Here is a 17,027-nt window from a genome sequence, read left to right on the forward strand (position 1 = left end):
ACAGGCCCCCTGAAACGAGATGTTGGATCTCAGTGGAGCATGTGGGATAGACGAGAGCAGGCCGGTGAGATCTAGGAGAAACACGGGGCCAGTGATAATTGCGAGAAGACACATGAACAGGAATGCAGAAAATACACATGATTAAAGCATGAGGGGCTAGAGAACCCAAGAGAATTGAATAAAACTAAATGACACCAGCGATACTTGGCGCAATCAGAGTAGGATTTGCCTCCTCTTTGCCTCCCACGTGACTCACACAGGACTCTTAATGTCTTTGTCAGTCTTCGTCAAGCTGACGCTGAAGCTGACGCTCCAGGAAAATGCAACTTAAGATGGATACCTGATTGCTCAGTTCTCACAGCTTTGGGGGCACGCCCCTGTAATTAGTTAACTATTTTCTGCTGATGGGCGACAGCAGAGTCTTCCTGCCTATTGAAATGCACACTTGAGGGGCGTGACTCACTGAGACCTGAGTTACGCCTGGAGTTGAGCAGATCTGAGATTTTAAAATCTCTCAGAAATCGCCGTTTTAGCTACAATAACTACAGAACAATTATACAGAGTAGAATAAATGAAACAGAGAAGTCTATTTAAACAAGAATATAACTTACAGTGATTGCTGAGTCAGTATCGATAGTGTCCTCGCCGATTCTGGAAGCACACTGAGTTATTCTGATTTGAAATGCGCTATTTATAGACGGAGTCATGGCTGTCAACTGGGGAGTTGTAAACGAGGTGTGTTTGGCCAGTGTGTTTGGCCTTTTAAGTGTGACACATATGTAGTGATAAATGCTTCACTTGACCACTGTTCCTAAATAAAAAAAGTTTTCTGCATCGTCAGTAATTTTTTCCAAATAATTACCAATATTTCACAAATTCTTCATGTCAACTTAAGAGCAAAGCTGTATGTTGAGTGTCAGCTTTGCTTGGTTCATCTTACTGGGGGCAGCTACATGGATGTTGGTGCAGTCCACAATCATTTTGCAGTTGAAGGCAGAATGAATTTATTGACTCAGAATGAAGCACAACTTCATGTCATACAATACATTGACTTTATTTGTAATTGTGTAAAAAAATAAAGCATCGATTAGCAAGCAGGACCTACAGGAACAGAGAACGGTGATGGATGGAGCTGGGAAGACAGAAGAATAAAGAAAAAATATCAACTTTATTATCGGATATTAAAAATTCAATTTCAAAACAAGTTGCCGCTCCTACAGTTTTCTAGTATGTAAAGATGATTTCCACATGACCTATGCAAAATATCACACTCAATACATGTGTGTCTCTGGGGGGTGCATTGTGCCTTTGATGTATATAAATAATATACCATAACCAAATACTATTACGTACAGTGGAAATCAGGTTGCCAGAGCAGGTCAGTGTGCATGTTCCTCAGGGTCTCAGCAGTTACAGGTGAGGTAAAGAAAATAAAAGAGAAAAAGGTCAGTAACAACACTTTAAAGTAACAACACTGAATAATTATCTCTTTTAATAATTTTCTCTCAGTAATCACTCAACTACTGTCTTTCCAACAAACAGATTGACTCACCCTCGCTGTCATCACAATGACACATGTCCAGAAGAATGTCATGCCTTCCTTCGACTCTCCCTGAACTGCTTCCTTAGCACCCGGTGGAGGGCGCAGTAGGCTACTCTTCAAATGTTTCACGAAATACTTACCATGATGACTACTCTTACTGTTTAACATTTTGGTGTACTTCATGTAATAAAATAATAACTTCATGGTAAGGCTACTAAAAATGACAAGGCTAAGTAATGTAATGCTAACTAACGTGCTCGCTACTCGTCGCTACTAGCTAGGTAGCTAATTGACTATGTTCCATGCACAACATGTATATTACCTATGATATTACCTGATATGTCTGATCCTGCGACTCCTGGTCCTTTCATCAGACGGGAAGCGATAGAACGAGCAAGTGGTATGATCACTTTTGTGATTACAACATGGTACAAAGCACACAGGCATCTTGTAAAAGTGAATTTATTGGAGCAATCTCTTATATTTATTGGAGGTAATAAATCAGTTATGAAATCTTCTTCTTCGCTTTAATTACGAGTCTCAACCACTTGGAGCATTATCGCCTGTGACATCACATACGCGACCCAGAATGGGATTTGTAGTCTTTGTAGTCGCGTATCTTTCATAGTCTTATATTTCAACAGTTTTACGACAAAATGTGACTTTTTTGACATGGAAATGATTGTTTAAGATTGACAAACATCATATGTGTAGTTCGTGGCACAATTCAAACGGGATCAAAAGATACGTTTTCTCTCTCCATTGAATTCAATGTATAATTTTTCGCTTCCGGGGTCCCATGGACCGGAAGTAGATGGGCGTGACTTCGCCTCTCTATACTGGTCTTTGGCAGGTAGTAGGCAGGAAGCTGTAAGCTGGAGTCCGAAATTCAGTGCTACATCTGCACATGAAACTCACTGGAGTCACTCCTCAGTTACCGTGTTTTGTTTCAATTCATGTATCATTTAGTTACAAATATGTGATATATCTGAACAACAAAGTGGTCAAAAATCATTTTATTCATTTATTTGAAACATTTTCATGATCGCTTTTTTCGTTTTACATTTTCAATTATTGTCATTTCCATTCAGTCAGTCATTAAGTGCTATTAAAATGTTAATGTGCTACATATCCACACAAACAAACAAATTGTGCAATCCAATGAATGTTAATCTAACTGGGTTTTGATAGATAATATATCTCTTTTTCTTCTCTCAATTATTTTATTTCTATTGTGCACTCTAATCAATATTAATCAAACTATTGTTCGTTTATCAGAATCAGAATCAGAATACCTTTATTAGTCCCACAGAGGGGAAATTTGCAGCGTTACAGCAGGAAAGAGCCACAGACAGCTTATTGTTGCATATCTGAAATACATTAAAAAAGTACTAAGTTATAATATAATAAACAAACAACACAACAATATGCTAAAAAAGTAGTAAGTTATAATATAATAAACAATAAACAATATGCTAAAAAAAGATAAAAACTAAAAAAGTTACATAATTTTCCAAAATACAGATCAAAAACAAATCAAATCTACAAATCAAATCCTGTAGCAGTTCTTAGGATTTAGCAGCCCGGTATATATAACAGTTATTAAAGATGCATATGTATATAAAGTATATATTGCACATAAAGCACATATTGCACATAGTTTGACGGTATTTAACAGCAATATACATTTTAAGAATGGCGTTTATCTTTTTTGAGAATGAGTTCTTATTTTATTTTATTTATTGGGGTCTACAACAGATGATACAAATGTTTGTGTCAGTAAATGTGTGGCGGGGGTGTTTGTGAAAATAACGGGGACAGAGCTGCTGTCAGACGAACAGTTGTGCGGCGTCATCACAAACGGATGTCGCTTCACGTGACGCTCCGCAGGAAAGGACGTCCCATTTCTCATTTCCCTGCTTCTCGTGGTTTCCTCGCGTCCCTCCATGCTTCCCTGGTGGGTGGGACTAGACGCAGGGAAACGACGCAAGTGAGGGAAGCAAGGAATCCATTTAACCGACCTGAGACGGGGCCCCAGTCCCACATCTCACATCTCACATCACATCGTTATTTTATTTATTTTATTTTATTTTTTATTTAACCTTTATTTAACCAGGATAGGTCTCATTGAGATTAAAAATCTCTTTTTCAAGAGAGTCCTGGCCCAAGAATGGTAACAGCACAGTTTCAGACAGTTTTACAGTTACAAACAATTACAAAACGCACAATCACAGCACAGTCATACACCAAGTTTAGCCAAAGCATTTACAGACACAGCGGCCTGCTTCGAGGACAGTTAAAGTTGCTTTGAGTGTTTCTAATGAGACCAGCTCTCTGAGTTTCAGCTCAGTTTGAAGCAGGTTCCAAGCTTGAGGGGCAGCGTAACTGAACGCCCTTTTCCCAAGTTCAGTACGGACCTTTGGTTATAAACAAATACCGGAAACAGACGTAGGAAAGATCCTCAGGTCGGTGATTGGATGGTTTAGCCGCAATGCACGCTGGGAAATGGTGTTTATGCAATGTGAAATCCGAAGACTTTAAAAAAAATAAAAATAATACTTTATTCCGAGTGTGCTTGCTTTTCTCTTTGAAAGTCATCACATAACGGCATTGTAATACACGGTTCCGCTGTATTAAATACAGCCGTCTGCCGTAGTTCAGCCCTGAGTAGAAGACTTCTACAAACAGGAAGAACTGCTGCCAAAACTGAATATGTGACTTGGATCATAAATATATCAGCAATTAAACAACATCTTACATTTATTTTCACACAATACGTCTCCTTGCAGTATCAACACTAATTTGTCTGACTTTTATATTTGATCCAATTGGTAGATAGGCTGTATTTACACCATAATGGTGCACAGCTGATATAAAGGCACACGTAGTGGTTAAAGCATGTTATTGAATTGTATTATTTTTAATTATTAGATATTAATAGGATCCCTATAAAGTATATTCATTACTCGTTATTCTCTACTAATAGTTAATTTAAGACTGTATATTGACTATTTTGCACATCCCTTTCAGGATTTCAAGATTTTCTAAGGTTTATTGACATATCATATTATGCACAACTTTATGCAATGAATGAAAAACTTGGGTCGCAGGTTCCTCAACAGTGCATTACAAGACATCTATCAATATGTGTGTATACCTCCAGCAATGTTAACTATGTTGAAGCACTTATTTTAACTGATATTATGCATATGTATTATACTCTTATAAGATATATGTAGATAGTATAAGAAATGTGCAGAATATGACAGTTTAATGGTGGAGGTCTACACACATATTGATAGATGTCTTGCAATGCACTGTTGAGGAACCTGCGACCCAAGTTTTTCATCTCCGACCTTGTCAGGTATTGAACAATCAATAAATAAAGAATACAGAATTATTAAATATAAAACACAGAATTTGTGTGATTATACTAAATTATTTACAAATAAACACCACTGCATATTTACAACTGTTACACATGCTGATGTAACGCAAATGTTTCCAACTTGGGATCAATAAAGTATATCTTATCTTAAGATGATCGATGGCTATTGCCATATTTGCAAAATTTGCCTCTGAACCTTGACAAGTGCATGTTTCAGGCTTATCAATTAACAACAGGAGGGGTCACAAACATAAGACCAGCTGTTAAATAAAGCTCTTCTGACCTTAGCTGTCATGTGGTTATATATTAATGTTAATGTAATGTAGTTCTGGGGACAGGGTGGGGGGGGTCGGGGGTATACGGGGTGGACCCGTTCAAATCCAGTTTTGGACAGTCTGCCATGGTTCCATCCCATTTGAAAGTGCTGTTAGACGCTCGATGTAACCCTCGGCGCACACTCAAACATCCGATCGCAGAGCTTGAGGACTATCACAGAGTTTGTCCATGGGTTTGTCAAGCGAAGCGGAGAGAATACTTACTTCCGGGTGTAAAATTCTCTAAAGCAGTGGTTCCCAAAGTGGGGGGCGCTGCCCCCTGGGGGGCGCAGAGGCATGACAAGGGGGGGCTTTTTTATTAAAAAAAAAAAAATGATAAAAAACATAAAATAATCATAATTTGAAAAACTATTGATTCGAAAATAATATGATACAGTACTATTACGTCTGGGTCTCTGTGTTTCATTAAAGCTCGACTCTGTGTGTGTGCGAAACGAGCCATTTTGTGTGCGTGCGCGAGCGAGAGAAAGTGCACCAGTACCGGAGATTGTTGTTGCTAGCTTCTGGTGCTAGCGAGCTACGCTAACGGATATAAGGAGTTTTTTCAACAACAAAGTGGAGGAGAGTCCTTTCCTGTCAGACTGAAAGACTCAGTGAACGAAAGGACTCTCTCAGTGTTATCTCAGTGGGTCTCAAACGTTTTGGTCACCATTAATGTAAACAATTATTTCCGAGGCACACGTTTATATGATCATTATAGTTATAAAAAAAATAAGAGAATAAATGAAAAACAGGTATGAAATACTATATGACAGTAAAAAAGAATAAAGTTTAAAAGTTTTATTTGTAAAATATCCATAAAGAAAAAGGAAATCTGTTTAGAGTGCTGTTTCATATGGGTGTTGAGAGAGGTATCCATAGATCTCTTCATTTTGCTCTCAAAGTGCACCAGATTGATGCATTCAACTTCAATATTTAAAATAAATCTTCCCGGGGGAGCTTGCCCCCGGACCCCCTTATGTAAGGTCCACACACCACCTATAAAAATAGAACTTTACCCCTGCTTATACCTGTATGCCGTGAGCTGATTATCGAGCTTTCATTGTAACAGTTGCGGGTACGTTGTGTATATGCGTGGGGAGTGTTGCAGTAGAAAATTCCACTGTAGCGACCGGTACATTAATGGGAAACCCTAAATGTTTGAGTACCCTCTATGAAACATCAAGCTACCCCACAGCACCCCCAAAATAAATCTCTGGCACCGCCACTGAGCCTGACTTGTGTTAGGGGGGGCCGAACTTTTTTTTCCTCCAAAGGGGGGGCCTTACGGAAAAAGTTTGGGAACCACTGCTCTAAAGCAAATGAGCTGCTCCGACCCTCGGTCCTGACAGACTCCAACTTGCGTTTATTAATCAAACAAATAAAGAAACACAAGGAGAACTATGTGTTATTGTTGAGTAAATGGAGAATTGCACAGGGGAAAATAACGTATCTATGCCACAATTTTAGATGCGGATTGCGCTGTGGACCAACACTATAAATTGACGGGGAAGGTGACAATAAAGATAATAGGCTGCTATTAAACAGTTACACAATATAACAGAAATAATATCGATAGCAGCGTCCCTAGCAACCACCTTGGTAACAATGACAACGTTGTACTGTATGGACACAATTTCCTGAAGTAATCTTCGTAATAACTAGCAAACTAAAGATCATGTACATCTACTGCACACATAATCTGAAATAACAACTCATATTTCTCGCATCAAATGACATCAAAACGCATTTTAATGGCCAAACTAACCTTAAATTAGGCATTTTCCACCGAGAATAAAACAAAGGTCAGCCATGTTTAGTTTTTTCTGCAGGGAGAAATGTGAAGATCACGTGACATAGACGCCAGCCATTGGAAATGAATGGTGAAAAAAAACGTAGGGATCCAACAATTTCCGAGGCGTTTTTGTATAAATACTACGTCCCAAGTTGTGGGCCAACGTACTAGTTATTACAAGTTTAGATGTGAGACTGGGTTGGGAATCCTGAAGTCAAATAAAAAATGTTAAAACCCTTTCCATACATTTTAAGACCTCATCGCCACTTCGAGTTCTATCCGGTTACATTGGCGACACACTTTACCTCACGTGTAGGCTACTATACAATATGGATTATAAGATAGCACAACTAAACAGCTTGTGATAACTCCTTATCATTAAAATAAGAAGCAGAATTTTACGGCGCGCTATGCATGGGGCCGCCTTGAGGGGGTTTCCCGAGATGCCGTTGCAGTAAATTCAAGGGTGTTTCATGTTGTAGTTGCTGTGGACCTTCTTAATACATTGGAAAATGCCGTTTAATACTTTTAAAATACTTTTTAATAGCCTTAATTTTCGCTAAATTGATTTATCAACTTTTAATACTTTTTAAGACCCCGCGGACACACTGTAGAGTAAGAGTGTTAATGCCTTTTGTAATTGAGTATTTTACACTGTAGTATTGCTAATTTATTAAGGTTAAAGTTGCAATATCGTGCTGTACCTGTGTGAGGCTTCAGTGTGTGAGTCCTCAGTGTGTGTGTGTGTGTGTGTGTGTGTGTGTGTGTGTGTGTGTGTGTGTGAGTGTGTGTGTGTGTGTGTGTGTGTGTGTGTGTGTGTTTCCTCAGGGTGTGTGTATGTTTGTCGTGTGTGCAGAGGGAAGTTTCTTCACCTCAGTGTGGCAGCAGGCAGCGCGTGGAGGCTGAGAGCGTGCAGTAGAAAGTGCGCGGGGCGGCAGGAGCTCAGCAAAACTCTAAAAAACACATTTTATAACACTAATTTAAAACCGCAGTGATGACTGGCCGCCTGCGCAGATTTGCAGGCTGTTCTAGCGGGATAAAGTCAAAGTGAAGTCCCGCAGCGGAGACGTGAGGAGAGGGAAAGGGGAACCGAGTGGAGTTGAGTTTGAATGGACGTGTGTGTGGGTTCGCTCGGATGGGATGCACCGTGAGCTTCATCTGCTGTGAAGAGGACTTTCTGCTCATGCCCGTTCACCAACATGAGGAGGAGAAGAAGAAAGAGAGCCTGACAAAGGTAACTGACAAAAGTGCACACACGAGTGGGAGTCAAACACGAGCTGACAGGGGTTTAGTGCAGACCGGGTGCGTGTATTTCCAAGTGTTTATCTGCATGTAAAATTGATTTCTTACTCCCCAACTGACTATCTTTATGTCAGTTATTCAGATAATAACTGTCAACCTTTGCTTCCACTTAAACTCATAAGTAGTGTACTGAGTCCTTTGGTGGACGAAGTACTTTTACTTAAGAAAAAGTAGAAATACCAAAGTGTATACTCTGATACAAGTAAAAGTCCTGTATTGAAAGTGTTACTCAAGTAAAATAACAAAAGTACTGGCATCTAAATATTTCAATAATTCCAAAAGGAACTGTATTCATTATGCAGATTGGCCCATTTCAGAATCATTTTAATTATGTTTCGGTTATAATTACTGATGTACAGTATTGGTGTGTTTATCAAGCTGGTAAAGGTGGAACTAATTTCAACTAATTGTGAATATAATCCAGGTGTATCTAAAGTATTGATTTTTATTGTTTATCACTAATCTACATCTGCAAAGTAACTAAAGGTATTACTTCAAGGTAGTAGATTAAAAGTACAGTATTTACCTCTGAATTGTAGTGCAGTCGAAGTACAAATGTAGCATAAAATGGAAATACTCAAGTACTTCAACATTTTAAGTACACCACTGTCTAAAAGGAATGAGTGTTTCAGCCAGTTCACATGGCAGAGCAGAATATAGCCAGTGGTTGGTACAGACAGAAACAGCTTCACAATCATCAATCCAGGTATATTGTGTCTCTAATACCTGCTTTCACATTTGGCATTCACAGACCTCTGTGAGTGAATGAGGTGAACCATGCACTATAATGACTGCCAAGTGCAACCCTGAAAAAAAGGCCAAGTTCAGTCATGCTTGCCCTCCAAGATAAAAACACACACAGATTGGCCCTACCTGTACTGATGTCATGGAAATATTTCTGTTCTCTTTCCCTCTTCTGGAGTGTTTGTGTTGGTTAGTGCACGTGTGTACATTGTAAATATAATAGTGCTTTGCAGTCAGAGGCTGTAATCTGCCCTGTTGAATGTGCTCAGTGACCTGCACTGATTTCTCTGTCTGACCCAAAACCTCACTTCACACAGCGGACCAGTCAGGGGTGATTTATCTTCTATGTGTGGAAATGAGCTTTTAGCTTCTGTTCAAAGGAAACCACGCTGCACCGGGTCCCATCGGAGAATATTTAGAACTTGTAGATATAGTTAAACATTTTCCAAACTCTCCAGCAGCTTAACTTCTTCCTATTATCACAGAAAAATCCACCATGGAAAATGTGCCATTTGATTTAGACTCATCATGTCACTTTACCAAATTCTGGCTGTAATCAGCCTCGGTAGGGTGAGTCTGTTTGGTGACAATATTTGAAGTTGCTCATGGACCAAGGACTTATTTCCCTCTTCATAATTATAATATGGCTTCAGCTTGGCTGTATTCAATAAACTGACAGTGTGGTTTTAACATTAATAAGTAATATTTTCTGGACTTTATTTAATCAGACATGGTAGAATCAACAAAATATGACACAACGTTTTGTGATGCTCTGTATTTACCCATGGTGTCATCTTGTCTATATAGCTGCTCACTAAAACCATGGCACTATATTATCCTCTTAAAGATAAAGAGAGCATAGAAAGAGGACCTCTTTCCACATGCCTTTATTTGCTCTAAAGTTGTGGTAAGGGTTTCGCAACAGTTCTTCTGTGACATATCCCTGCAGCCTTATCAGATGAGCTCAAATACCCCTTCTTAAATGTGTTCATTTAGACTGATTGTAAAACCTGAAGTTATTGAAAACGGATGTGATGGAGACTGTCACTGTTATTGCCAGGTCTCTTGTATTTTTCTAAGTAGTTTTGTAGTACCTCAATTGTCCTACCACCTCTTTTAGTGTCAGAAGCCGCTTTACCAATATTACCACATTCCATTTAGCCATTTAGGTTGACACGTCTGGTCGATTGCTAGTCTGTTTAAACATATATGAATGTAAAATCTCTAGGCAAAAGGACGAGATTTGTGGAGTGTAGAAAGGAAAATAGGCAGAGGCATTGGCAAAAATAGATCTTGGAAACCAATGACAATTTAGCTCTTCTATAGCTGATAATTGGGTGGTAAACTAGTAACATTTGAAACCATTATTTTACTCTTAACTCCAACTCCATTCTCACGTTTTCAGTTAATAATCGGACTGTTAAGTATGAGCAGCAAACCGAAAAGGCTCAAATGTCAACAACATATTAGCCATTGTCCCGAGAGGCTAAAACATCATCAGACCAATAGCCGATGGGGTCTAATCCAGCTGGTAGTTTATTGGCTATTTTGGTCATTCATATGGCATAAGGATAATATCTTATTCGGCTGTTTATTTGTATCGAAAGTATGGACATTTGGACACATACTTTTATTATTTCTGTCCCACCGTATTTCCCATTTTCCTATCTGATCTACTTCACAATCTTTAGCAACTGTATACCATACAAGTACTCATGGATGTGTATGACTGGGTTAGATGCCCAGCGAACTTAAATATTCTGTATATTACGTAGTATAATTCCTTTGCTCCTAGGAAGTAACACCAAAAGAGACACTTCTAGACCTCTTGGAGGACTTTTCCCAGATACGCTTAGATTTCCGTTGGCACAGTACAGCAACTGGCACTGAGGCGTTCAGGGCTGTGGGCACAGGGAGAGCTGTGGGGAAGGAATGCCCTGACTTCAGCCAGCAGAGCTGTGGTTGGAGGAATGAAGTGATGCTAAAGTGTTGAAAGTAGTCGCTCCAGAGAAGTTGCCAAGTGTCAGAGAAGCTGAGTGTTACAAATCACACACACAGACTTCAGAAGGAACTTTGAAACGTGGAGCTTTTTCTTGCTGAGACACAGTTTATGTTGTCAGAATCTGGATCAATTTCCAAACACTATAAGGTTCCATGGTTCTGTATTGAAGGCACCGTAGAATGCTTCTTGTGTTGAATGATTATTTTCCTTGGCAAATGCTTTGATCTCCGTTTATTTTTGAATACCTTTGCTTCATGCTGATGTTTGTGTCGGAGGACTGCTCAGGTGCAGAGAAGTTACTTCCTGTGGTATCTGCTCCTTGTGTTTGTGTGATGCTTGTGGTTTGTGTCTGACATGAAGAAGAGAGCTTGGGCTGCTCCTGTCAGCGGCGCTCAGGGAGGCCCACAGTGCAGAACTTTGAAGAGCGATAACTATCGACCAGAATGTAAAACCCTCATATAAAACCAAAGAAAACAGCCAATACTTTGAACCAGATGAGGGGCTCTTGAATAGGTTTCTGAAGAATGTGCACTGTTTGTTTTGCATCTAGAGGCTATTATATAATGGCAGTTCCTGGGCTGACAGATAGTAGACAGAAGAACAGAACATGATTGGACTGAAATGCATTTAATGAAGATGATCCATTGTACTGTTCTGCTGGAACATCTTGAAAACCAGGTCAGGGATAACTTTGAGGATCCTTTACAGAAAAAATAGATAAGCAATTTTAAGGCAAGGCAAGGCAAGGCAAGTTTATTTATATGGCACCTTTCTATACGCGACAATTCAAAGTGCTTTACAAAACAAATTAAAAGACTTTTTAGGAATAAATACAGTAAAAACACATTATACAATGGCACTTTACATTAGGCATTACAAAACAAAGATAATAAAATAATAAAAATTAACACCACAGGTGTACAATACATGTTTAAAAGGCATACTGTAGTTCTAATATGATCATCTCAATTAAAAGCAGCGGCAAAGAGATATGTTTTTAGTCTCGATTTAAAAATAGTAAGCGTTTCTGCGGATGTGCATGATTTGGGTAGTTTGTTCCAGAGTGTTGGGGCATAACAGCTAAACGCTGCCTCTCCATGTTTTGTTGTTACTCTCGGAACCGATAGCAGACCCGTCCCAGAAGACCGGAGGCACCTTGATGGCTCGTAATTATGTAGGAGTTCAACAATATACTTTGGTCCTAAACCATGTAATGATTTAAAAACTAGCAATAGTACTTTAAAATCAATTATTTGGCAGACTGGAAGCCAATGTGGAGATTTCAGAACAAGACTGATTTGATTCACAATTTTAGTGTTAGTGAGGACACGTGCAGCAGCGTTCTGAATCAGCTGCAGCTTTCTGATGGATTTTTTAGTCAGCCCTGAGAATAAACTATTGCAGAAGTCGAGTCTACTGATAAATAAAAGGATGGACAAGCTTTTCTAATTCCTGTTGTGACATTAGTTTTTTAATCCTCGATGTATTCTTCAGGTGATAATAAGCAAACCTAATGACTGTTGTAATATGGCGGTTGAAATTCAGGTCTGAGTCCATCACTACACCTAGATTTCTGGCTTTATTAGTGGTTTTGTAGTCTGCCGACTGAAGCTCTGTGATTACATTTAATCGGTCCTTCATTGCTCCAAAAACAATGATCTCTGTTTTTTGTTTGTTCAGTTGGAGAAAGTTCTGAGTCATCCAGTCAGTGATGTGCTCAATGCACTTGCTCAGTGTTCTAATCAGGGAATAGTCTCCTGGTGTGATTTTAAAATAAATCTGGGTGTCGTCTGCATAGATGTGATAGCTTAGATTGCTCTTTTTAATAATTTCAGCCAGAGGTAGCATATAAATATTAAAAAGCAAAGGTCCTAAGATAGAGCCTTGAGGAACCCCGCATGACATATTGGTCAAAGTTGATGTGTAGTTGCCTATTGAGAAAAAGTTTGTTCTGTCCTGTGACAGCCTCCCAACAACTGTTGTGCAATGAAATATTGGGCTACTAGTAATCTTGAACCGTCAGTTTAAAAAAGAAGGTGCGATACTGTTCCGATAAATATAAATAATTTCGAACATCGCGGGGAAATTCCTTCGACTCATTTCGTAGTTTTGGGGGAAGCCGGAAGTGACGTCAATGCGGGAACGCTTCACTGTGCGGTGAGAGAACCAAACACGGACAAAGTGTGTTTTCATGCGTAGAAATGGTGAATTACTGAGTTTAGGCACGTTAATAACTTTTTAATGAAGTTGACTACAGTATATTCATATTTGTCAGTGCTTTCATGTAAATTCGGTGAACATAAACATAAATGATCGTGGTGAAGATGATGATTAAATTAGGATTACAAATCGGTAGTGAGAGCTGCTGAATTTCCTCCCGTCGGATGTGATATAAAAACAAATCGATTATTTTGTAGTTGTAAAGTCAAGTGGATGAAACTACATTTATTAGTGCTTTCATGTCAATTCGGCGAACATATGATATATTAAATGATCGTGAGGATGATGGTTTAAAAATCGTTTGTTTGAGCCGGTCTGCATTTCCTGATGAGAAAACAAACCGATGCTTTTTGTAGTTGTAGTACACCAACATGGATTAAACGTGTGTTTTTTTTTTACCACAATGTTGGGGAAATTAATGGATAAAATGCACAGATTATTATTATTATTATTATTCCGACTCCGATCGGTACACTAGGTCCACCGTTTGCCCGCAGCGAGGATCCCCCCGTTGACAGTTTACATGGGCTGGGCTGGGTGCAGTGGCGGTCTGGCCATCGGGACGAATCCCGATGGGCCGGTACCGAAGTGGGCCAGTCGGATAAGTCACTAGCACATCCCCCACTCCCCCCGTTGACAATTTACTAGCGGTACCGAAGTGGGCCGGTCGAGAGTCCCGGGATGATTTTTAGTCCCGGTCCACCACTGGCTAAATGACCGTATGATCGCCCATATTGACGCACCAGATACAACATAAACCGATCCTTCAGCCTCATATGAGCTCTCAGACACGTTCAAAATTAAACTATCATCGCTGTCTGAGCTTGCTGCTGTGTGCGCCATCGTGCGTTTACATGCAGATGCTTGGATCCTGAACGGTGCAGCTGGAGCGCTGTGCCCGCAATGACGTCACACATAATTTGGCGGGACTTGAAGAATCCCAGAGAAGATCCAGAAAATGGTCAACATTGAAGGGCAGATTAATGGTTATCAAAGTACAAATATCCAAAATCAGTTCAGTAACGGTTTTCAAGGGGACAATGTTTACTGAAATTGATGGGTTTGGATGATGGGGGAAACTCGTGTCACAGGCTCTTTAAGTAGGTACTAAACCAATTTAGAGCTGAAACTCCCACCCAGTTTTCTAGACGGTCTAGCGAAATGTTGTGGTCAACAGTATCAAAGGCAGCGCTGAGATCTAATAATACTAAAACTGATATTCTGCCACTGTCTGTGTTCAAATGGATGTAATTTAAGGCCTTTACAAGAGCAGTTTCAGTGCTGTGGTTAGGTCGAAAGCCCGACTGAAACAAATCAAAACCGTCAGTTAAAAACATGAAATGACTCAACTGTTGAAAAACAACTTCAATCAATATGCTTAAAAAAAAGGAAGGTTTGATATTGGCCTGTAATTATGAGGGATGCACCGAATATTCGGCCACCGAACATTATCGGCCGAAAATGGTTAAAAAGGCCCTTTCGGCTTTCGGAAAATATATTTTTCATTACAACTGCAACTTGATTATTACAACCTCTCAAATCAGTCATTACAACTTGACGAATCTGCTCTGTGGCAGTATAAATCGACGAATCTGCGGTCTTGACTTTTGCTACACTTCTTGCGATAAATGTGTCGCAAAAGTAATCTTCACCTGTAGATCAGCTGTAGATGTGGGGGGAGGGAGGGGGGTTGGAGCGAAGGGGCGGAGCTATCAGAACGACGAGGCTTGACTGCGGGGCTAACGGTTCGTGTCGTTACCAGTCCGCTGACATGGCGCGTCAATCAACGGTAAGACACACACACACACACACACACACACACACACACACACACACACACACACACACACACACACACACACACACACACACACACACACACACACACACACACACACACACACACACACACACACACACACACACACACACAGTGGTGATAGTGGGCGGGAACGATCCAGAACAGCGTTCCGGCACCTTCGATTAATAAGTAAATAAATCTGATTGGCAGTTTCATACATAATAATGTCAAGAGAGTTCACAGGGCTGCCAACTCTCACACAATTGACATTTTTCACACGCTCTCAGCCACAAGTCCATTTTCTCAAGCAGTGAAAAACAAATTCATAACTGATAATGTCATGGTGCGAAAAAAGGACACTACTGCACATTGCGCAACAGCAGCACCAGGCAGCAGACCATCTGAATAGCGAGAAATATACACAAATGTATTGTAACTTATTCCCATGCATGTTGCTCAAAGTAATCTCAGTCAGTCTCACTTCTGCGGCTCTCCCTCTCCTCTCGCGCCAGTGCGATGAGCCGCGCAGAGCCGGACACATCAGTGGACTCATCCAATTGAACCGCAAATTTAGACCCTCTCAGTCTTTCCAGCAGTTGTGATTTGATATCAGCAGACATGTCCTAAATTCGTCGTCTGCTCTTTAGCAGAAACAGACGTAACATTAACCATCCGTTGTTGTTGCTGGCAGTAGTCCTCGCCCTTCCTCTAAAAAAAAAGCCCGGTCTTTTTTTACATAATCTGGATGCTTGGTCTCGAGGTGCCTCTTCAATTTGGCAGGCTTCATCGCCTCATTGGCAAGACACCGCAGGCATATCAGACATTCCGGTTTCCCTTCCACTTCAATAAATCCATATTGGAGATACTTTTTTTTGTTTTTCATTTACTTCATTTGTAGCCGTAACCGGTCGTTTTTAAAAATCTGTCCATCTTCGGAGTTTGCTAGCCTTGTTATATCTCTATGATGATAGCAGTGGCGCTCTCTGACTGACGTACCAGTTATTGTTTTTTCCCTGGTAACGGGTGACGCGCTTGATTTTTAAATGTATAGATTTGTTAGATTAGAACGTAATCTATGAACTATTTTAGATTAAAAAAATAAAATATTATTTGTTGAACTATGAAGCCTTTTGTAAAAAAAAAAAAAATGAAAAAAAAATGATATGATAATTTAAATGAATGAATCTGAAAACGTTTCACGGACCCCCTGGCAGAGTGCCACGGACCCCCGGGGGGTCGCGGACCCCACTTTGAGAAGCACTGGTTTAAGGTGTCCAGGTGATGCAGACAGGCTGGACCAGAGAGTGAGAGAGAGAACTGGACTCCTCACAGCAGTGAACTTCAGCACAGGTACAAATAAATTGTTTTCATACTGTACAAAGAATCAAGAAAGATATTGGTTTGCATAAATGAAGTATTGACTTTAATACACTGATATACATACCATTAAACAATACTAAAACACCTACACATCAGTGAAGTTGAGGGTTTTTTCCATGCAAAAAGTTACATTTAGAGGTTAACAAGCAATATGATTTTGTCAGCTTTCTAATTTAATGTATTGAAGGCAAAGATATTTAACACATAGTGAGAACTGCTACTATTTATCTCTCAATATTGTCTGTAAAAAAGTGGTAAAAGTTATTCTTTCAGTGAGACAGCAGAGCAAGCTTCTACAGTTGCACTACGTTTTGTAACAGTTAAATGATTATGTTGATGAATTTCATACTGTTCATTCATAATCTGATTACAATTACAAAATAATTATATCTACAGCCCCTAAACACACAAACACACCGCTTTCATAAATAACACACTTGTTCTGCAATAATATGTTTTATGTTTCCTGTAATTTTTGTTAGGAAAGGACATGCCTGAAAGACATCCCCTCTTTCTCTGAGGGTCAAGAAGAACATCC

General features: G+C 39.7%; 1 protein-coding gene across 8 annotated transcripts in view; it reads left to right on the forward strand.

Annotated features, from left to right (window-relative positions):
* Positions 1–7,998: 7,998 nt before the first annotated feature.
* Positions 7,999–17,027, forward strand: part of tns1b (tensin 1b) — a 281,948-nt gene continuing 272,919 nt past the window's right edge. For 4 of the 8 annotated variants that reach the window (XM_079664776.1, XM_079664769.1, XM_079664781.1 and 1 more), the window contains exon 1: positions 7,999–8,274. In XM_079664776.1, the coding sequence (XP_079520902.1) occupies positions 8,176–8,274 (99 nt within the window). In that variant the 5' untranslated portion in view covers positions 7,999–8,175. The remainder of the gene's footprint in view (positions 8,275–17,027) is intronic. The other 4 variants (XM_079664775.1, XM_079664779.1, XM_079664782.1 and 1 more) reach the window with 3 other exon arrangements.

The sequence above is a fragment of the Notothenia rossii genome (genome assembly GCF_949606895.1).
Source record: "Notothenia rossii genome assembly, chromosome: 2".
Taxonomy (NCBI): Eukaryota; Metazoa; Chordata; class Actinopteri; order Perciformes; family Nototheniidae; genus Notothenia; species Notothenia rossii.